General features: G+C 45.8%; 1 protein-coding gene across 12 annotated transcripts in view; it reads left to right on the top strand.

The window, feature by feature from the left end:
* The first annotated feature begins 5,533 nt into the window (after positions 1–5,533).
* Positions 5,534–23,606, top strand: part of STAT3 (signal transducer and activator of transcription 3) — an 83,741-nt gene continuing 65,668 nt past the window's right edge. For 4 of the 12 annotated variants that reach the window (XM_031657620.1, XM_003913069.4, XM_031657619.1 and 1 more), the window contains exon 1: positions 5,539–5,823. In XM_031657620.1, the coding sequence (XP_031513480.1) occupies positions 5,543–5,823 (281 nt within the window). In that variant the 5' untranslated portion in view covers positions 5,539–5,542. Of the gene's footprint in view, positions 5,824–23,606 lie in introns of all 12 variants that reach the window. The other 8 variants (XM_009190673.2, XM_009190669.2, XM_009190671.2 and 5 more) reach the window with 3 other exon arrangements.

Raw genomic sequence — 23,606 nt, 5'->3', positions numbered from 1 at the left:
AATTAGCAGTAAAACCCAAAGTCAAGAGGAAAGCATGGCAAGAAAGAGAACCTTGGGGATGGTAAGTGGGTGACAAGTCACTGCGGTGACCAAAGGGAGTAAGGGGCAACTTGTGAGGGTAATGAGATCTTCATGGGGTTCAGCAACAGAAAGGCTCACCCAGAGCTGCCCAAACCCCCCTCACTAATATCACAGTGGAGAACAGGTCTGCGCAACACAAACCCCTTGGGCCTTCTCTCTGCCAAAACACCTCAGGCATCGTTATGCAGGGATGCCTCTTTCCTTCAGTTTCAACAGTCCTCCCCACTCAGTATTTTTTTTTCTTTTTCTGTTTTGTTGTTGTTGTTGTTCGTTTGCTTGTTTGTTATGAGACGGAGTCTCACTCTGTCGCCCAGCCTGGAGTGCAGTGGCGCAATCTGGGCTCACTGCAAGCTCCTCCTCCCGGGTTCACGCCATTCTCCTGCCTCAGCCTCCTGAGTAGCTGGGACTACAGGCACCCGCCACCACGCTGGGCTAATTTTTTTGTATTTTTTCAGTAGACATGGGGTTTCACCGTGTTAGCCAGGATGGTCTCGATCTCCTGGCCTCATGATTCACCCGCCTCAGCCTCCCAAAGTGCTGGGATTACGGGCGTGAGCCACTGCGCCCGGCCCTTTTTTTGTTTTTTGAGACCAAGTCTCGCCCTCTTGCTCAGGCTGGAGTGATCCGCCTGCCTCAGCCTCCCAAAGTGCTAGGATTACAGGATGAGCCACCACGCCGGGCCTCAAGACTTATTTATTAATATTTAATTAATTCAGTCTTAGGTGAGCTCTAGGCTAGATGATAGATGCTGAGATTATGAAGACAGGCCTGAAGGGGTTCAAGTTTCCAGGAACCCACAGGTTAGGGGAAGGTGTTTGTTAGCATGTGGCCAGAGAGTCAGCCAGACCTGATTTTCATTCTGAGTTTCCACCCAGTTTCTAGCTGTGAGACCAGTCTCGAGCCAGTCTTTCACTTTCTAAGTCTTCGTTTCCTCAGTTGTAAATAAGAATTATAATATTACCCACCTCACTGGGTTCTGGTGAGGATCAAATGAGATAATATATGTAAAATGCTTAGCATAGTTCCTGGAACATAGTAGTGATTACTTAATCAATGTCAATTACTGTTTATTTTTCAGGAAGTAGGCCAATACATGGATTTATTAGAGTTCAAGGTAGAGAATATATTCTAGATGGGGAAACAACCTGCTGAGGGAGTCTGGTAGGAGATTAACTTTGCCAGTAAGAATAGAGGGAAGCCTAGAGGAGGTGATGTTGCAACAGGGCTTTGAAGAATGAGTAAGAGTTCTCAGGTAGGGACTGAGGAAAGGGAAGAGATTACAGGTGGAAGGAAGACTATCCACAGAGGCATGAAGTTGCAGAAGGTGTAGATATGTTTGGAAGAAGGTAGCACATTTAATAGGGTTTGTAGGACTAGGTTAGAAAAGGGGGGATTCAGATCAGCCTTTGTAGAAAATTTTTTTTTTTTGAGACAGAGTCTCACTGTATTGCCTAGTCTGGATTGCAATGGCGCAATCTTAGCTCACTGCAACCTCTATCTCCTGGGTTCAGGAGATTCTTCTGCCTCAGTCTCCTGAGTACCTGGGATTACAGGTGCCCACAACCACGCTTGGCTAATTTTTGTAATTTTAGTAGAGACAGACTTTCAACATGTTGGTCAGGCTGATCTTGAACTCCTGACCTCAGGTGATCCACCCACTTCGGCCTCTCAAAGTGCTGAGATTACAGGTGTGAGCCACTGCACCAGGCCTGTAGGATTTTATGATTCAAATCAAGAGGGAGAAAGAAGGAACATCAATTGAGCTCCTACCACATGCATGACACTGAATTATAGTGCTTTTTTCTTTTCTTTCTTTATTTTTTTTTTTGAGACAGAGTCTCACTTTGTCGCCCAGGCTGGAGCACAATAGTGTGATCTCGGCTCACTGCAACCTCCGCCTCCCGGGTTCAAGTGATTCTCCTGCCTTAGCCTCCCAAGTAGCTGGGATTACAGGCACCTGCCATTAAGCCCAGCTAATTTTTTTGTATTTTTAGTAGAGATGGGGTTTCATCGAACTCCTGACCTCAGGATTTGCCCGTCTCGGCCTCCCAAAGTGTTGGGATTACAGGCGTGAGCCAACGCACCCAGCCATGGCACTGAATTAAATGATCAGCTTTTTTTGTTGTTGTTTGTTTTTGAGACCAGGTTGGTCTTGTTCTGTTGCTCAGACTATAGTACAGTAGAACGATCATAGCTCACTGTAACTTCGAACTTCCTTCTGAGTTCAAGTGATCCTCCTACCTCAGCCTCCAGAATAGCTGGGACTACAGGCATGCCACCACTACGCCCGGCTAATTTTATGTAAAGTTAGTGTTTTGCCATGTTGCCCAGGCTGATCTTGAACTCCTGGCCACAAATGATCCTCCTGCCTCAGTCTCCCAAAGCTCTAGGATTACAGGCATGAGCCACTGTGCCTGGCTAGCATTTTTAAAATTTAACGTGGATTGGCCGGACACAGTGGCTCATGTCTGTAATCCCAGCACTTTGGGAGGCCGAGGTGGGCAGATCACTTGAGGTCAGGAGTTCAAGACCAGCCTGGCCAACATAGTAAAACCCTGTCTCTACTAAAAATGCAAAAATTAGCTGGGCATGGTGGTGGGCACCTGTAGTCCCAGCTACTTGGGAAGCTGAGGCGGGAGAATTGCTTGAACCCGGGAGCCAGAGGTTGCAGTGACGCAAGATCATACCATTGCACTCCAGCCTAGGCGACAAGAGGAAACTCTGTCTCAAAAAAAAAAAAAATTAACTTGGATTTTATCTTGCCGGTAAGAGGGAACCATAGAGATTTTTAAACTGACTGTGACATGATTGAATTTTTTTTTTTTTTTTTTTTTTTTTTGAGCCAGAGTCTTGCTCTATCACCCAGGTTGGAGTGCAGTGGAGGGATCTGGGCTCACAGCCTCCTGAGTAGCTAGGACTACAGGTGCGTGCCACCATGGCTGGCTAATTTTTGCTTTTGTTTTGTTTTGTTTTGAGATGGAGTTTCGCTCTTGTTGCCCAGGCTGGAATGCAATGGCGCGATCTCGGCTCACTGCAACCTTCACCTCCTGGGTTCAAGCAATTCTTTTGCCTCAGCCTTCCAAGTAGCAGGGATTATAGGTGCAAGCCACCATGACTAGCTAATTTTTGTATTTTTAGTAAAGATAGGGTTTTATCATATTAGTCAGGCTGGTCTCGAACTCCTGACCTCAGGTGATCTGCCCGTCTCAGCTTCCTAAAGTGTTGGGATTATAGGCGTGAGCCACAGTGCCCAGCCTAATTTTTGTATTTTTAGTAGAGACGGGGTTTCACTGTGTTGGCTAGGCTGGTCTCGAACTCCTGATCTTGTGATCCGCCCGACTTGGCCTGAATATATATTTATTTATTTAATTTTTAGGATGATGTCTCTGGCAGCCAGTGGAAGAATAGGATAGAGTAAGGAGAGAATTATCAGGTGATTAAGGCAGAGGCCCAAGGGACAGAAACTGCAGCATTTAGCCAAGAGGAATTTGGCGGGACATGGAGAAAGGCCAGTGTCTGGGTTGAAGAGAATTTTTGCAGGTCAAACCGATAGTCTCAGAGGTAGATTTTATGTGTTACTGGTGGGGAGGCCAATGAGGGAAACAGAGGCCAGCTCCTGAGAAGTCAGGGCAGGGTTTGAATGAATGGAACAAAGCTATGGGACATAAAGCCCCAAAACCTGGTATATTTCTGAATATCTCTGTGATCTTGAAAATGTCATATTATGTTTGCTTTAGTTTTCTATCAGCGGATAATATGGCCTCTCCTATCTGCTACTCATGATTGTGAGAAAGAAACGAGGCAGGGAGTGTATAAGGTGTGTAAGTGCTTTTTAAGCAGTAAATCACTAAACAAGTCCTAGACCCTATGTTATCAGGGAGGAAGTTAATGGCATGGGATAGCGCAGTTACAAGAGAATATAGGTGGAGATGAGAGATATCTGTCCTGTGGTGTAGATAAACAGTCTAATCAATACACACACACTCTACAGATTAAATACAGCAATTTCCACATTGGGCTGTGTCTACCAGAGGGCAATAGGAGGTTCTCAATTCCCAGCACCAGTGACCCTATGAATTGCCCTGTAGGTGCCTCTGTCCCTCGTTGGATATGAGGTGGTATGAATGGTCTGAATCTGTAGACGTTAGACGGGTTTCAGGTATCTGGAGAACCATGTGAGTGAAAGCTTGTGCTGTTTCTGGGGCTAGAATCTAGTCTCCTTCAAACACTCAGAAGGATCTGTGACTCCCTTCAAAGGTTAAGAGTCATTGATTTTTCTCACTACAAATTAATAAGAATAGCTATCCTTGGGGAGAAGGAATGATGGGGGTAGGGAAAGATTTTCATTTAAAATTTTTTACCTTTCTGAACGGTCTGCATTTTCTAAACAGGAACATGTATTAGTTTCATTGAAAAAAAAAATGTCAGGGGTTATCTGAGCAGTGAGATAATGGGTCCTTTATAGATTTTTGTCTTTATACCGGTTCGTATTAAACAAACACAAATATTAATAACATATTTTTAAAGACCCTAAAAAAATAAAAATTAAAAACCCTGATAGTATCAGCACATACACAGAAATCACTCCATTATGCAAAGTTCATCCTCTATTATGAAAGGCAAAATGTCTACATTTCCTATGAACCACTGGCTTCAATTCAGCAAAAGTTGCATACCAAGTAGGCAAGGTGGAAACGAAAAAGGCGGAACATTTCATGTACTTCAATTCAGACGCATAAAAATGTCAAGCCCTACACGTATCAACTTTCGCATACACCGTCTTCTGCATTCGTCTGTACCGGCCAATGGGCTAGCTGGTCGGAGTTTGATGCTTGAAGTGATGGAACGGAGGACGGGGTTAAATCTACTATTTCTCCCCACGCACTCTAGTATTTACTCTATTTCCACGTCATGTTTCCGGGTGTGTGTGTCCCTGCTCACGCAGAAATTGAAGTTCAAAGCAGGCGGAGTCACTCATGTTCTTTTTGTTGTCCCCAGAACCCAATTCAGGTGTTGGGTCCCCAGAGGATCTGGAGATACCTGGGGACTGTCTAACTGGCTGATTCCCACGTGGTAAGAGGCTCTCAATCTCGCCACCACGTGGTGCCAAGGGCCGGGAAAAGGGAGAGCGGACAGGAGGGAGCTGTATCAGGGGCATTTAAAGTGCCTTGACGTCACGCACTGCCAGGAACTCAGCTGAGTTTTCAGCAGGACATTCCGGTCATCTTCCCTCCCTCCCCCCGGGCTTCTGTGCCCAAGTCCTCGGCTCTTCCCTTGCTGTGGCGGAGGGAGGAGTACCGAACTGTCGGAACAGCCAGCACAGGGGCGTATCAGTCTTCTCTTGGCTCCGCCCTTTCTCCTAGCTTCTCTCTTCATTGGTCAGTGGGCGGGGCTTTGTCGGTACCGCACACGCACTGGGACCTCTGGGTGGCCGAGCGAAATGGCCGTTCATGAATTATGCATGACGGCGTGCCTCGGCCAGGCTGGGGCTGGGCGGGGATTGGCTGAAGGGGCTGTAATTCAGCGGTTTCCGGAGCTGCGGCGGCGTAGACCGGGAGGGGGAGCCGGGGGTTCCGACGTAGCAGCGGAGGGAACAAGCCCCAACCGGATCCTGGACAGGCACCCCGGCTCGGCGCTGTCTCTCCCCCTCGGCTCGGATAAGCCCTCCGGCCTGAGGGAGCCCCGTCGCCCGCCCCCGGCGCACGCGCAGCCCCGGCCTCTCGGCCTCTGCTGGAGAAACAGGTGAAGGGGGTGCAGGGTGGGGCCGTCGGGGAGGCCTGGGGACCTGGGGGCGCCGCCGCGATTGGGGGCCTCTGGGACCTTGGGGATTTTGTGATGGACGCTGCAGTGGGGCGGGGAGAGATGAGGAGACGCGGAGGGTCGCCCTGAGGGAAGACTCTTCGGGATGACAGGAGCGGGCCTCGGAAGGGACTCGGGGCGCTGGAGGGAAGTTTCGTTCTTCGGAGAAACAGTGAGAACGCGCCCGAGGGGGCACCGTGGGGCGAGGGCGCACTCGGCTGCGGCGGCAGGAGTGAGGGACAGTCCCCCGATTTCCTGCTCCCTGGGGCCCTGGGGCGTTCCGGCCGCCGGAGCGACTGTCACGCCGGCGGGGATCACCGGCACGGGTGGGGGTCGGAAAGCGCCTCCTCCCCGCCTGGCCGGCGGCTCCCTCTGAGCCACTTCCTCCGCTTGCCCTGTTCCCGCTCCTTCAGGAGCCAGCTGTGCCCTTCTGGAGGCAGGAATAGGTGTGTCTGTCCCCTGCAGCCTCACGGGCTGGCTGGTCGCGGGTAGGCTTTATTGCATAAGAATCAAGTTTCCTGTAGGGAAATTGACAGACCGGTACTCTTTCTAAATTCCCTCCCATCTTTTTCTAGGTTAAACTATGCTCCCCTCACGCCCCCGCCATGTAAAAAAGAGGGGAAAAAAAGACAAAATCCCCGTCAACCCGTCAAGCCAGCTCTAGAGACAGAAATAAATCTCTTGGCAATGTTCTTTTCCAAATACCTGGTAAAGTCGGCCAGAAGATAAATAATTGAGCCATTGCGTTTACTGGATTGTGGTGTTGCTTAATTGCATAGGACGGAATGAACCAATCGAGAGTGGGAGTTCTCTGTCTCAGAGCCAAGATCTTGGGTAAATGCAGAGGAGAGGGAAACAAAGACAGGCTGGCCTTGACAAAACCATGTGTGCTAAGTTTACCTGCATTTAGGGGGGTGTGGTTGCACTGAAGTTAACAAGATTCAAACCATCGCCCAAGTTGGTATTTCCATGTTTGATACACATCACTCTGTGCCATATCAGGTCGTTGTAAGTGTGGTGACAAAATCAGTGGTTAGTCATTGTTTTTTGTTAAAAATGTGTATAGTGTGTACCTGCTGGTCTTACTGTATGTGCAACTAAAGGTTTACCTAGTCTGTGCATGGGTTGTAAATTTTTGGCTGGCTGTGCTGATAAAGCATTGGGCTTGAATAAAGCAAAGCAGAAAATCATCTCAATCTTTTATATGTGGATTTAGACTGTGTTATGACTTGATTCAGCCAGTTTTCTATTTTATTTTATATTAAATATGTCTGTGTTCTCTGAGTCAGCACATTTATTTCCTTATTACATGTTCCAGACGGGAGTGCTAGCCCAGTTTTTGTTCAGTTTGCACATTGGGATGGGGAAACAAGTCTGGAATTAAAAAAAAAATGTTTTAGAGGTTGGAGCCTTGATTTTAGTCTCTGTATTAGCACATCCATCACAAAGAACCATTAGTAAATTCATGAATCTTTTGTTTTTTATGTAGTTCATTTGGGAAGAATAATCACTTAAAAATATCCACAGTGCCAGGCATGGTGGTGCACATCTCTGATCCCAGTTACTTGAAAGCTGAGGCCGGAGGATTCCTTGAGTCCAGGAGTTGAGTCTGGTCTGGGCAACATGGTGAGAGGCCAGGAATTGGGTCTAGAGTCTAGTCTAGGCAACATAATGAGAACCCGTCTCTAAGAAAGAAAGGAAAGGAAAGGAGGAAGAAAGGAAAGAAAAAGAAATACCCACAGCACAGTTATGAATTGACCCACAAAGGACTTGTGAGGTAGGTAGTTCACATAACAATTACTCTAATATTGTAGATAAGAAAATTGAGGCCAAAGGATCAAGACACTTGCCCAAGGCGGCAGAGTGCCATAGTGGTGGAATTTGTGCCGCCTTCTGTATATTTTGTGAAAAGTATCAGTGAAATTCTTTTTTTTTTTTTTTTTTGAGACAGAGTCTTGCTCTGTCGCCCAGGCTGGAGTGCAGTGGCGCAATCTTGGCTCACTGTAACCTCTGCCTCCTGGGTTCAAGTGATTCTCCTGCCTCAGCCTCCCAAGTAGCTGGGACTACAGGTACGCACCACCACGCCCGGCTAATTTTTGTATTCTTAGTAGAGACCAGGGTTTTACCATATTGGCTAGGCTGGTCTTAAACTCCTGACCTCGTGAGCCGCCCGCCTCTGTCTCCCGAAGTGCTAGGATTACAGGTGTGAGCCACCGCACCCAGTATCAGTGAAATTCTAACATATATCTGAACAGTAAAATACCACCAACAGGCCGAAAGACTTTATGGGAGGTAAATATTCAATAAACAGGTGAAAAAAGAAATACAAATGGAGCTTGCTTAGATTATTTTTCTACCTAATTGCTATGTCTAACTTGAGAAGTGAGGAACTGTTTTTGGTCAGCATAATTTACCATCAGAATTCAGCTATTTACTAATGAAAAGAAATACTAATCGCGGTTTATTTTAGATTAAGGACAGTCATGACCTAAATGTCATTTAAACCAGAGTGCATTGTGGCTTGATCAGTGGTCATTTCTGTCTCTAGAAAGTTGCTTTAACCACCCTGCCTCTACGTGTCTCTTGACATTCAGATGTGAGATGGCGTAGAGGTGGTGACCAACTTTCCAGACACCTTTTTAGCTTATGGGTTTCTTAGGTGATGTGCAAATCAATAAATATATACTTTTTTTTTTTTTTTTGAGTTGGAGTTGCACTCTGTCACCCAGGCTGGAGTGCAGTGGTGTGATCTTGGCTCGCTGTAACCTCCTTCTCCCAGGTTCAAGTGATTCTTGCACCTCAGCCTCCTGAATAGCTGGGATTACAGGTGCCCGCCACTACGCCCAGCTAGCTTACTTTTTGTATTTTTAATAGAGGTGGGGTTTCACTATGTTGACTAGGCTGGTCTCAAACTTCTGACCTCAAGAGATCTGCCCACCTCAGCCTCCCAAAGTGCTGGGATTACAGGCATGAGCCACCTTGCCTGGCCAACAAATATATACCTTTTGCAATGTTGTCAGAGTTGCTATGAAGAATAAGTTGTATCTTGTTCACAGAAATTTCCATCTACTCGGGGAGTTGATAAATGTTTTAACCATCCAGTGTAACATCTTGTCAGCAAAGAGATGGTGAGACTTTACTCTTGCGCTAACAAGGTAGCTGTTCTACATAAAAGAATATACAGTACAGATGTAGAACATTTCTGTTATCATAGCATGTTCTATTGGACAGTGCTACTGCTGAATGCTGCAGGTCTTCAGAGAAAGGAGAGGTTATGAGGCCTGGAGTTGTCTAGAAAGTCTTTTTGCCAAAGGAGTGATTTCAACTGGGTCCCAAATAATGGGTGGAATTTGATAGGTGTAAATAATTTGTGGTGGTTTATGCCTGTAATCCCAGCACTTTGGGAGGCTGAGGCAGGAGGATTGCTTGAGCCCAGGAGTTTGAGACCAGCTTGGGCAACATGGTGAAACCTCCTCTCCACTAAAAATTAAAAAAATAAGCCAGGCCTGGTGGCATGGGCCTGTAGTCCCAGCTACTGGTGAGACTAAGGTGGGAGGATCACCCGAGCCCGGGGGGTTGAGGCTGCAGTGAGCTGTGATCCCGCTGCCACACTCTAGCCTGGGCTACAGAGTAAGACCCTAGCTCCAAAAAAAAAAAAAAAAAAAAGATTCCTGGTAGCCCAGTAGACTAGGAGGGTAAGTAGGGGAGAAGTGATTACTTATAAAAGACATTGAATACAAGACCAAGGAATTTCAGTTCTGTTCTTTTGTAGGGGAAGCTTTTAAAACTTTGGAGGCCGGGCGCGGTGGCTCAAGCCTGTAATCCCAGCACTTTGGGAGGCCGAGGCGGGTGGATCACGAGGTCAGGAGATCGAGACCATCCTGGCTAACACGGTGAAACCCCGTCTCTACTAAAAATACAAAAAACTAGCCGGGCATGGTGGTGGGCGCCTGTAGTCCCAGCTACTCGGAGGCTGAGGCAGGAGAATGGCGTGAACCTGGGAGGCGGAGCTTGCAGTGAGCCAAGATCGCGCCACTGCACTCCAGCCTGGGTGACACAGCGCGAGACTCCGTCTCAAAAAAAAATAAAAATAAAAAAAATAAAACTTTGGAGGCAAAGCACTGATCTTTAATCATAGAGTGCCTACTATGTGTCAGGCACAGACCTGATTGCCTTATGCTAGTTAATTTGTACAAAGTAAATCAGTGCATATGCCCTCTGCCCTAGGGAAGTTATTAACTGGAGTCCGACATTGTACAAAGGTAAGTGTCCTGATTAATTTGATTTGGTACTTTGGGTGAAAAAAGCATAGTGTGCTTAAGTGCAGAAGTGTTTTTTGAGGATTTTTGATTGTAGCTGGGATTACAGGCCCACGCCACCAGGCCTGGCTTAGTTTTTAAATTTTTAGTGGAGAGGGGGTTTCACCATGTTGCCCAAGCTGGTCTCAAACTCCTGAACTCAAGCAATCCTCAGCCTCCCAAAGTGCTGGGATTACAGGCATAAGCCACTCATATTTTATGTATTTTGCATTTAAAAATTTCACCATAACTTTTGGGTCATTTATAAAAACCACTGAAAGAGTACTTGAGGGACATACCCAAATCCTGAAGGACTTCTGGTGTTCTGGAGCAGCCTCAGTGAGATCCGGGAGGATGACATTGCTGGGCTGGCCCAGACCTTATTGATTATGGTGGAAAGAATTAATATTGTGGTTATATACTCTTTGTTAGACACCTTGGCTTACAAGATGTAAGCAACAAAAAAAGTGTAGTGCACTTTAGTCCCAGTATGGCCACATGGTCCTTTGGTGGTAAATTGTTTGAGGTGCCTCCAGTTTTTGTTTGTTTTTTTTTTTTTTTTGAATGGAGTCTGGCTCTGTGCGCCCAGGCTGGAGTGCAGTGGCGGGATCTCAGCTCACTGCAAGCTCTGCCTCGGGGTTTCGCCATTCTCCTGCCTCAGCCTCCCGATAACTAGTTCAGCTCCTACTTCCAGCTAGTTTGTTTTTTTTTTTTTTTGAGACTGGAGTGCTGGCTCTGTGTAGGCTGGAGTCAGTGGCGGATCTCAGCTCACTGCAAGCTCTGCCTCCCGGGTTCGCCATTCTCCTGCCTCAGCCTCGGGGTAGCTGGGACCACAAGCCGCGCCACCTGTGACTAGTTTTGTATTTTTTGGTAGAGGCGGGGGTTTCACCCGTGTTAGCCAGGATGAGTGATCTCTGACCTTGTGATCCGTCGTCTCAGCCTCCCAAAGTGCTGGGATTACAGGCTTGAGCCACCGCGCCTGGCGTTTTTTTGTATTTTTGAGTAGAGATGGGGTTTCACCGTGTTAGACAGGATGGTCTCTATCTCCTGACCTCCTGATCCGCCTGTCTCGGCCTCCCAAAGTGCTGGGATTAGTGTCTCCAGTTTTTAAAAGGGATAGCATATCGGGCCAGGAGCAGTGGCTCATGCCTATAATCCCAGCACTTTGGAAGGCCGAGGCAAGAGGATTGCTTGAGCCTAGGAGTTCGAGACCAGCCTGGGCAACATAGCGAGACCACTTTGTTTCTTTTAAAAAAAAAAAAGAGCAAAAACAGGCTGGGCATGGTGGCTGACGCCTGGAGTCCCAGCACTTTGTGAGGCAGAGGTGAGCAGATCACTAGAGGTCAGGAGTTTGAGACCAGCCTGGCCAACATAGTGAAACCCCGTCTCTACTAAAAATACAAAAATTAGCCAGGTGTGGTGGCTCACGCCTGTAGTCCCAGCTACTCTGGAGGCTGAACCAGGAGCATTGCTTGAACCTGGGAGGTGGAGGCTGCAGTGAGCTGAGATCCTGCCACTGCACTCCAGCCTGGGCAACAGAGTGAGACATTCTATCTGACAGTGCTACACTGAATGCTACATGTCTTCAGAGGAAGGAGAGGTTATGAGGCCTGGGAATAACATATGGAAGAATGAATTTCTATTGTGGTCAGTTCTCATTTGTCTGTTAGGATTACCGCAACTCTTTAATTCAGATCAGCAAACATATTGAGAGTCAGGTATTGCATCAGGCATGATCCAAGGATAATGAAACATTGTCCGTTTTCATGAAACTGGAGATGTTGCAGGGACCAAAGTGTGTCTTGTGCCAGTATGGAAGTAGGACAGGGGAGACGACAGGGCAGTGAGTGGTTCAAGACTCAGGCTCTGAAGTCAAACAGATCTGGGACTGAATCCTGGATCTGCCACTTCCTAGTAAGAACCTGAGCCTCTGTTTTCTTATCTGTAAAAGAGGATGATAACAGTACTTATCTTGTAGGTACTGTTTTTGTTTTTGTTTTTGTTTTTTTTTTTGAGACGGAGTCTGGCTCTGTCGCCCAAGCTGGAGTGCAGTGGCCGGATTTCAGCTCACTGCAAGCTCTGCCTCCCGGGTTTACGCCATTCTCCTGCCTCAGCCTCCCGAGTAGCTGGGACTACAGGTGCCCACCACCTCGCCCGGCTAGTTTTTTGTATTTTTAAGTAGAGACGGGGTTTCACCGTTTTAGCCAGGATGGGCTCGGTCTCCTGACCTTGTGATCCTCCCATCTCGGCCTCCCAAAGTGCTGGGATGACAGGCTTGAGCCACCGCACCCGGCCATCTTGTAGGTACTGTTGATGATTCAGTACGATAATGTGGATAAAATGCTTAGCATAGTGCCTGGCACATAAGAGCTCTGTAAATCTAAGTTCTTATTAAATATCCAAGAAAAGAGATTAATTCTCTTCAGGAGTGAGAGAAAGTCATCATTATTGAGGGGCTTTATCAGATGGGAACACCTGAATAGGGTTTTATAGGATGAATAGGAATTCTTTCCACAAAGTTGCATTATAAATAGTTGCATTCAAGGCTGAAGGAACATGAGTGTGCAGAGGCTTAAAACAGCCTTGTGTCGGCCGGGCGTGGTGGCTCATGCCTGAAATCCCAGCACTTTGGGAGGTTGAGGCAGGCGGATCACGAGGTCAGGAGATTGAGACCATCCTGGCTAACACGGTGAAACCCCGTCTCTACTGAAAAATACGAAAAAATTAGCCAGGCGTGGCGCGGGCCCGCCTGTAGTCCCAGCTACTCAGGAGGCTGAGAATGGCGTGAACCCGGGAGGCGGAGCTTGCAGTGAGCCGAGATCACGCCACTGCACTCCAGCCTGGGCGACAGAGCGAGACTCCGTCTCAAAAAAAAAAAAACAGCTTTGTGTGTTTAGGGAGCTATAAGTAGAAGTTCTTAATTTAGGAGAACCAAACCAAGGGGGAAAGGAGGCCAAGGAACCACAGTTCTTATCCCTTTTCTGTTAATAATTGGGTTTAAATGTCATTAAGTTATTTTGTCCTTTTTAGAAAAGTAATAACATGCTATCATAAAAAAATAAAGACTTGAAGAAATATAAAATGTGTGTTTTACATGTATCCTCTTAATTGGGTTGGTTTTATTCTCCAGATTTTTTGCAGCCCTTTCTGTTTACCAGGTTATCTTGGACATATCTATTCCGAATTCCTTTTAACAGCCCAGCAAAAGAATATTAAGGAAGGTAAATCTGCCCCTACAAGACAATAATGTTTGGATGATCCGGCTTTCCTTCCTGCTACCCCCAGCCTTGAGAATAAATGACCTTGCTCATCACTGACCTTTTACCTGACCTTCGAATTTTTAACTGCATCAGCCAAAGAACTTATATTTTTAGTCTTCCTAAGGTGATTGCTATTGTAGTTTTGAAACACTTGGTTGTTATGTTTGAGGGTTTCATGGTCCAGAATTACCATAGCAGTTAAAAGAGTAGACCATCAGGTCAGACCTCTTGGGCTTTAATCCCAGCTCTGCCTTCTCTTAGACCTTGGGCCTGTTGCTTTCACTTCTCTGGGTTTCAGTTTCTCTATCCACAATTGTGGAAAGGAGGTTCACTTGTAGAGTACTTGAGAGGATGAAGCAAGATGATGCATATCAAGTACTTTGCATAGTGCCGGGCAGATAGGTAACGTTCAAGTGCTAATAGTTACTATTATTACTATTTATTTTTTGAGACAGGATGTCACTCTGTCATCTCGGCTGGAGTGCAGTGGCGAGATCACAGCTCATTGCAGCCTTGACCTCCCAAGCTCAAGTGATCTTCCTGCCTCAGCCTCCGGGGTAGCTGGGGATACAGGCGTGTGCTACCACCCTCAGCTAATTTTTTTTTTTTTGACACGGAGTCTCGCTGTGTCGCCCAGGCTGGAGTGCTGTGGCCCGATCTCAGCTCACTGCAAGCTCCGCCTCCCGGGTTCCCGCCATTCTCCTGCCTCAGCCTCCCGAGTAGCTGGGACTACAGGCGCCCGCCACCTCGCCCGGCTAGTTTTTTGTATTTTTTAGTAGAGACGGGGTTTCACCGTGTTAGCCAGGATGGTCTCGATCTCCTGACCTCGTGATCCGCCCGTCTCGGCCTCCCAAAGTGCTGGGATTACAGGCTTGAGCCACCGCGCCCGGCCCCTCAGCTAATTTTTAAATTTTTATTTATTTATTTATTTTGAGACGGAGTCTCGCTCTGTCGCCCAGGCTGGAGTGCAGTGGCGTGATCTCGCTCACTGCAAGCCCTGCCTCTCGGGTTCATGCCATTCTCCTGCTTCAGCCTCCCGAGTAGCTGGGACTACAGGCGCCCACCACCATGCTTGGCTAATTTTTTTTGTATTTTTAGTAGATATGGGTTTCACCGTGTTAGCCAGGATGGTCTCTATCTCCTGACCTGCCTCCGCCTCCCAAAGTGCTGGGATTACAGGCGTGAGCCACCACGCCCAGCCTAATTTTTTAATTTTTTTGAGTTGGGATCTCGTCATGTTGCCCAGGCTGAATTACTCTTATTAAAAACTATAATATCAGTCCGGGTGCAGTGGCTCATGCCTGTAATCCCAGCACTTTGGGAGGCTGAGGCGGGTGGATCACCTTATATCTGGAGCTCAAGACCAGCCTGCCCAACAGAGTGAGACACCGTCTCTACTAAGAAATATAAAAATTAGCCAGTTGTGGTGGTGGGCACCTGTAATCCCAGCTACTCGGGAGGCTGAGGTAGGATAATCGCTTGAACCCGGGAGGCAGAGGTTGCAGTGAACCGAGATCATGCTACTGCACTCCAGCCTGGGTAACAGAGTGAGACTCTGTCTCAAAACAAAAAACAAAAAGCATAATTAGGGTGGTAATGCTGATACATAGGGGCAGGTGGAATAAAACATAATTAGGAGACTGGGCACAGTGGCTCATGCCTGTAATTCCAGCTCTTTGGGAGGCCGAGGTGGGTGGATCACCTGAGGTCAGGAGTTCAAGACCAGCCTGCCCAACATAGTGAGACCCCGTCTCTACTAAAAATATACAATTTAGTCGGTTGTGGTGGCAGACGCCTGTAGTCCCAGTCACTCGGGAGGCTGAGACAGGAGAATCACTTTTGAACCCAGCAGATGGGGGTTGCAGTGAGCTGAGATCACACCACTGCACTCCAACCTGGGCGACACAGCGAGATTCCGTGTCAAAAACAGAAAACGAAAAACAAAAAACTGTCATATCAAAAACTAAAATAAAATTGTAATATCTGTTAGATATAACAAAGTCAGGCAAATTATGATCCATGGCAGCCGCTAATGACCCAAAGGAGAGAAAGAATAATTGGCAGATTATTAACCTAATGGGAAAAAAACTGAATGAATAGAGATGGTGGATTTACATTCTGTTAGAGGAAATTGAGGCTGTCATATAAAAGGAATAGGTAAGGCAAAGTGTTTCCTGTTTACACAAATGCCCTTTGGATAAATCTCTGTATCGTCCATAGTCCATGATTACCTCTCACTTATTTTAAGTAATATTTAACACATTAAAAATGGATTACCACCCAAGGAATTGCTCCTGCACAGAAAGTGCAGGTAGTATTGAAGATATGAGGGGAAGAGGAATGATTAGAGTTGGCTGTGTCTCAGGAAGAAGCCAACAGGAGGAACCTTATTTTGAGTCAGGTAAGGAAGGTAGGAGTGAGGAGGAATCCCAAGTGGCCGGATATGAAGCTGGGAGCTGATTGCTGCACATTACTCAGCTGAATTAAATGTGCCCTCACATCTGTGTGTATGTATACATGCAAATGTACGTGTGTATGAGGTAGTTGGAGGGGTAGACCTTTATATTCCTGTCCTGTAACTTTCCTTTGCAAACTAATCTATATTCAGAATAGTGTTGCAGTTAAGAACCACCCAGCTTGTCCATGAAACAGGTTCCTCACCCTATCTCCCCAGTTTTAGAGAAGGCAGGAAAGAAAAGGCAGTGCTTTTCTTTTGTCCTGGCTGTATGCGGCGGGGCAGGAAGAAGCCAGCAGAGCTTGAAAGAGAAAGTAAACCTTCTGGGAAATAAAGGGCTTGGCTTCCCTACTGTGGAGGAGGAGTGCAAATTATTAGGGGGATGTTTGGGTAGTTTTTGTAGAAGCCATTTCTGAAAACTGATTTGGATTAGCGAAGGTAAACCCAATTTAGGAAAACCCTGCCCAATCTGGTGTCAGCCACCTGTTTCCCGCTTTGTTTGACTGATGTGATTAGTTTGTGGTATTCTGACCTCTCATTCTTATTATGAGAGTTGGAAGATTTGAGTGTGAACTTGAGCACCTGCTTCAGTGAAAGCTTCCTAAAATGCATGTTTTTCACATTTTTTTTCTCATCTTCATTTTGTTTTGCTTTTTAGCAAACACTTTTTCTGAGAGAATCTAAAAGCATTAGACTTTTCTTGTTTTCCCCTTCTCCTCCCACAATGTAATCTTGCAAACCCAGTGTTAGCTGTGTAATTGTCTCTCCCATGAACCAAACAAAGTGCAATGTCGCATTGAGTTAGCATTAAAATAGTCGGCCTTTGAATTTTTTTCTACTTGTGATTTAGACATAATAAAATTTCATCTCAGACTGACTTTCTTTGACAAATCAGTTTTGCATTTGGGCCTCTTTTCATCAGTATATTTAGGGAAAGCACATTTATTGAAACATTAACCAAAATAAAACATAATTAGGAGGCTGGGAGTGATGGCTCATGCCTGTAATCCCAGCACTTTGGGAGGCCAAGGCAGGCGGATCACGAGGTCAGGAGATGGAGACCATCCTGGCTAACACAGTGAAACCCTGTCTCTACTAAAAATACAAGAAATTAGCTGGGCGTGGTGGCAGGCACCTGTAGTCCCAGCTACTCGGGAGGCCAAGGCAGGAGAATGGTGTGAACCCAGGAGGCGGAGCTTGGCAGTGAGCTGAAATCGCGCTATTGCACTCCAGCGTGGGCTACAGAGCAAGACTCCATCTCAAAAAAAAAAAAAAAAAATTCCTGTTTCTGTAGAAATATCCCAGGTCAGCAGTGCCCCATAGATTCCGTGGATGGTTACCCTAAGTTTTCCAATGGGAGTACATACCTCTATACCCAGTGAGAATATTTTCTGAGTAATGGGAATGAGACTGGAGACGGAGGGTAGAGAAGATCCATACAGTCTTTGGGTTAAACTTTTTCCCCTTTGCCTAGGAAAGATTAATGCTAATCTTAGCCACAGATTTGTAGTAAGAATGTATCAGTTTTGTCATTCAGTTCTAGACTCCAGTTTTGTTTATTGTAATACCAATATTTTAGAGTACATTTTCAAATGAATCAGTACAAAAGATGTGTAGTAAGTGGAAAATTAGTCTGCACCTTATCCTTGGAACTCTTTCCCAGGGGCAGCTAGTTACCTACTATTTATTTTTCCTGAGTTACTTCGTGTGTATGCATGCAAACATGTTATTCTCTGGGTATTTTCTTCCTTCCATAGATAGCAGCAAATACACCAAACTGTATTTTGCTTTTTGTCACTTTATCTTAGAGAATACTTAATGCGAATACATGTATATATACCTCATGTTTAAAAAGTCTACATAATAAAATTAGCCAGGCGTGGTAGTGTGTGCCTGTGATCCCAGCTACTCAGGAGGCTGAGGTGGAAGAATCACTTGAACCCTGGAGGCGGAGGTTGCATTGAGCTGAGATCATACCGCTGTACTCCAGCCTGGGCGACAGAGCAAGATTCTGTCTAAAAAAAAAAACACCCAAAAAACTACATAGTAGTATTCTAGGCTATGGGTATCATAAATTTGATTTCCTAATGATAGGCATAGATGATTTGCCTGGGTGGCAAATTAGAGTTGGCTGTGTCTCAGGAAGAAGCTAACAGGAACCTTATTTTAAGTCAGGTTCCAAAGACAGAAACATTGTTGCAATGAATATTCTGACATTTGTTTTTGCGCTTATATGAATAAATCTGTACACGTATATTTTTAATGTTTTAATCATAATGTGTATACTATTTGGAAATGTGGCTTTTTAGTTAACAGAGTGCATGTTTTACCCCATTGCACTTAAATAGTAACCTGGGGACAATTAAATGAATCTGTCACTTGGACAGGCAGGAATTGTACCCCCCACAAATCCAGAAACCCCCCCATTTTTTTTTTTTTTTTTGAGACAGAGTCTCACTGCAAGCTCGGCCTCCTGAGTTCATGCCATTCTCCTGCCTCAGCCTCCCGAGTAGCTGGGACTACAGGCGCCCATCACAACGCCCGGCTAATTTGTTGTATTTTTAGTAGAGGCGGGGATGGTCTCCACCTCCTGACCTTGTGATCTGCCCAACTTGGCCTCCCAAAGTGCTGGAATTAGAGGTGTGAGCGAGCCACCGCGCCCGGCCGGTTTTTTTTTTTTTTTGAGATGGAGTCTTGCTCTGTTGCCAGGTTGGAGTGCAACGGCATGATCTCCACTCACTACAACTACCGCCTCCCGTTTCAAGTGATTCTCCTGCCTCAACCTCCCGAGTAGCTGGGACTACAGACGTGTGCCACCACGCACAGCTAATTTTTGTATTTTTGGTAGAGATGGGGTTTCACCATGTTGGCCAGGGTGGTCTCGATCTCTTGACCTCGTGATCCACCCACCTCGGCCTCCCAAAGTGCTGGGATTATAGGTGTGAGCCACTGTGCCCAGCCAAATCCCCAATTTTTTTAAAGCTCACCTTATTGATATGAACCCCCTTTCCCAAGTACAGCTGGTTACCTATTATTTATTTTTTCAGAGTTGCTTTGTATGTGTACATGCAAACATAGATGCATATACCTTTAATGCCAGGACCAGGCCCATGAATCTCAATTACTGTATTACCAAGACACAAAAAACTTTTGCTAAATTCCATTGCTTCTTTGGCAAGTGGAGGAGGGATATTTGTTTTTTGATATTGTTCTCATGGATGGGTTGCTTATTGGTGCTTCTATTTGAGTTGTCTATAGCAACAGTGTTTCCTCCCACCCTCCCTCCCTCTCTCTCCCTTCCTTCCTTCCTTTGATATGGAGTCTTGCCATATTGGCCAGGCTGGTATCAAATACCAGGCCTCATGCAATCTTCCCTCCTTGGCCTCCTTGCTGGGATTACAGGGGTGAGCCACTCGGCCCAGCCTATAGCAGCAATTTTCAGTGTAGTCCGTAGACTCCTGGGGGTCCTAGATCAAAACTTTTTTCATAATATAGTTATTTGTGTTTTTGACTGCTGCCAGTAAATCAAATAACACTGATTTCACTTAGGATTGTCCATGATGAAACAGTAAACAATGTTAATTTCATGATTCTCCACCCTCGAGGACTCTCTGATATTCTGTAATGAGAAGTATCACAGTGGTAAGGAAAAGCGTGTGTGAACTAAGTTGTGATGTCATATTGGATGCTTTTTCCATGAAACACCATTCTTTCTTGAAAGAATGAGACTGGGCGTGGTGGCTCACGCCTGTAAACCCAGCATTTTGGGAGGCTGAGGCAGGCGGATCACCAGGTCAGGAGTTCAAGACCAGCCTGGCCAACATGGTGAAACCCCATCTCTACTAAAATACAAAAATTAGCCGGGTGTGGCGGCTAGTCCCTGTAATCTCAGCTACTCAGGAGACTGAGGCAGGGGAATTGCTGGAACCTGGGAGGTGGAGGTTGCAGTGAGCCAAGATCATGCTACTGCACTCCAGCCTAGGCGACAGAGTGAGACTCTGTCTCAGAAAAAAAGAAAGAATGACTGATAAAACAACTGAGATATTGGCAGATATTTTCTCAAAAATGAAAGAAGGGAAGTTGTCTGTTCAGGGAAAGCAACTGACAGTATTTGTTACCAATGATAAAATTTGAGCTTTAGAGTAAAAATCAGAATTTGAGAAAACTTGTATCCACCTCTGTGAGTCTGACAGTTTTATTATATTAATGAATATAGTTTTTGATGTTGACAAATATAGTGTATAATGAAATACACCAACATTTGGAAGGTCTGCATATCTCTGAAACAGTGTTTTCCACATGACCGGTGCATGATGTTACAGAATCATGCATGTAATCCCAGCACTTTGGGAGGCTGAAGCGGGCCGAGTGCTTGAGCCCAGGAGTTTGATACCAACCTGGGCGACATGGCGAAACCCCATCTCTACAAAAAACACAAAAAATTAGCCGGGTGTGGTGGTGCTCACCTGTAGTCCCAGCTACCTAGGAGGCTAGGTAGGAGGATCACCTGAGCCTGGGAAGTTGAGGCTGCAGTGAGCCAAAATCATGCTGCTGCACTCCAGCCTTGGTGACAGAGTGAGATTCTGTCTCAAAAAAAAAAAAAAAAAAAAAAAGATTCCTCCATTTTTCAACTAGTGTATCTATGTGAAGTCAAATTTTCCTCATGTATTCAACCAAAGCAACATATTACAACAGATTGAATGCAAAAACAGTTACGAGAATCCAGCTGTCTTCTATTAAGCCAGACATTTGAGAGATTTCCTAAACTTTGAACAGTGCTACTCTTTCCACTAACTGTTTTTTGTTTTGAAAAAGAGTTACTTTTTCTTTTGAAGACAGAATCTCTCTGTCGCCCATGCTGGAGTTCAGTATTGCGATCTCAACTCCCTGCAACCTCTGCCTCCCAGGTTCAAGTGATTCTCCTGCCTCAGCCTCCTGAGTATGAAAAATTAACCTTTCTTCTTCTTTTTTTCTTTTTTTTTTTTTGAGACGGAGTCTCGCTCTGTTGCCCAGGCTGGAGTGCAGTGGCGCGATCTCAGGGCATCCTCCACCTCCCGGGTTCAAGTGAGTCTCCTGCCTCAGCCTCCTAAGTAACAGGGATTACAGGTGTGAGCCACCGTGCCCGGCCAAAAATAGTTACCTTTCATAAAAATGTTATTTATGTTAGTATGCAGTAAGTTTATATTTTTAATGAATTGATAAATATTTTTAAAATTTCTCATTTTTGGCCAGGCACTGTGGCTCACACCGGTAATCCCAGCCCTTTGAGAGGCTGAGGCAGGAGGATCGCTTGAGGCCAGGAGTTCAAGACCAGCCTCAGCAATAGAAGGAGACCCCATCTCTATAAAAAATACAAAAGTTAGCCGGTTATGGTGGCGTGTGCTTATAGTCCCAGCTACTCGGGAGGCTGAAGATTGTTTTGAGCCTGGGAGGTTGAGGCTGCAGTGAGCTGTGATGATGCCACTGCACTCCAGCCTGGGTCACAAGAGTGTGACCCTATCTCAAAACAAACAAACAGAAAACCCCTCAATTTTAATGTCTAATACATATAATTTCTAATAGATAACTTGTAATAGATGTAACCTTTGTAAACAAAAGCTTTTTGGAGTCCTCAGTATTTAAAGGTGTAAAGGGGTCCTGAGGCCAGAGGCAGTGGCCCCTGCCTGGAATCTCAGCACTTTGGGAGGTTGAGGACCACTTGAAGGCAGGAGTTTCAGACCAGCCTGGACCACATAGTGAGACCCCATTTCTCTTTTAAAAAAAAAAATTAAAAAAGTTTTTCATTTTTTTATATTTTGTTTTACAAAACAATATTTTTATTTTTTATTATTTCTTTTTTTTTTTTTTCAAGACGGAGTCTTGCTCTGCCTCCTAGGCTGGAGTGCAGTGGCGTGATCTTGGCTCACTGCAACCTCTGCCTCCCAGGTTCAAGCAATTCTCCTGCCTCAGCCTCCCGAGTAGCTGGGATTACAGGCGCCCGCCACCACACCTGGATAATTTTTGCATTTTTAATAGAGACATGGTTTTACCATGTTGGCCAGGCTGGTCTTGAACTCCTGACCTCGTGATCTGCCTGCCTCGGCCTCCCAAAGTGCTGGGATTACAGGCGTGAGCCATTGCGCCCAGCTCTATTATTTCTTTTCTTTTCTTTTTTTTTTTTTTTTTTTTTTTTTTTTGAGGCGGAGTCTCGCTCTGTCGCCCAGGCTGGAGTGCAGTGGCCGGATCTCGGCTCACTGCAAGCTCCGCCTCCCGGGTTTACGCCATTCTCCTGCCTCAGCCTCCCGAGTAGCTGGGACTACAGGCGCCGCCACCATGCCCGGCTAATTTTTTGTATTTTTAGTAGAGACGGGGTTTCACTGTGTTAGCCAGGATGGTCTCGATCTCCTGACCTCGTGATCCGCCCGCCTCGGCCTCCCAAAGTGCTGGGATTACAGGCTTGAGCCACGGCGCCCGGCCTCTTTTTTTTTTTTTTTTTTTTTTTGAGGTGGAGTTTCATTCTTGTTGCCTGGGCTGGAGTGCAATGGCGTGATCTCGGCTCACCATAACCTCTGCCTCCCTATTTCAAGCGATTTTCTTGCTTCAGCCTCCTGAGTAGCTGGGATTACAGGCATGCACCACCACACCAGTCTAGTTTTGTATTTTTAGTAGAGATGGGGGTTTCTCCATGTTGGTCAGGCTGGTCTCAAACTCCCAACCTCAGGTGATCCACCTGCCTCAGCCTCCCAAAGTGCTGGGATTACAGGTGTGAGCCACCTCGCCCGGCCTGCTTATTATTTCTTTTGAACTTAAAAAATAATAATTAAAGGGACCCTGAGAGCAAAGAGTTTGAGAAAGGTTGATCTAAAGGTTTTAACATAAGAATCCCTGAGTTATTTGCTTAAAAAGAAGAAAGAATCTATGGATCTTCTGCCCAAGAGAGTCTGATTTAGTTTATCTGGGGTCATCCTCACAGGCATAGCAGATATTCTGATTCAGATGGTCCTTGGTCTTTAGTTTGAGAAACATGGCTTTACAAGGACCATAGAATATAAAGTCTTTGGATTAGTGAAGTCATGTCCACAGGGTTTAGAAAATGTTTTTGTAGGCTGGGCGTGGTGGCTCACGCCTGTAATCCCAGCACTTTGGGAGGCCAAGGCGGGCGGATCACTAGGTCAGGAGTTCAAGACCAGCCTGGCCAATATGGTGAAACCCTGTCTCTACTAAAAATACAAAAATTAGCTGGGCGTGGTGGCCCATGCCTGTAATCCCAGCTACTTGGGAGGCTGAAGCAGCAGAATCACTTGAACCCAGGAAGCAGAGGCTGCAGTGAGCCGAGATTGTGTCACGGCTCTCTCCAGCCTGTGTGACAGAGTAAGACTCAGTCTCAAAAAAAAAAAAAAAAAAGGAAAATGTTTTTGTTTTAGAGATAAAGGTAAGTGGAAGAGTAGTCATGTAGTGAATAAGGGAAAATGCTTTAGAGATTTCTTTTTATTCTGTTTGCTCTTCTTGGTATGCATGTACCTGAATATTAAGGATATTTTATGACTAAAGAGTCATGACATTACCAGATTAATGTTGAGTTTTGTTTTAAGGTACTTTCTGACTGCTTGGGTTAATTTCTACAGACGATTCTGGTAAAAAATAGCCTTTAAATTTTATAAGTGTTGATTTATTTCAGATGTCTTAATAAAATTAACTTCCAGTTATTACATGTAACGTATATAAACTCTCATT

This window comes from Papio anubis, chromosome 17 (assembly GCF_008728515.1).
Source record: "Papio anubis isolate 15944 chromosome 17, Panubis1.0, whole genome shotgun sequence".
Taxonomy (NCBI): domain Eukaryota; kingdom Metazoa; phylum Chordata; class Mammalia; order Primates; family Cercopithecidae; genus Papio; species Papio anubis.
The sequence above is the reverse complement of the archived record's forward strand: the minus strand, read 5'-3'. Positions and strand labels throughout refer to the sequence as shown.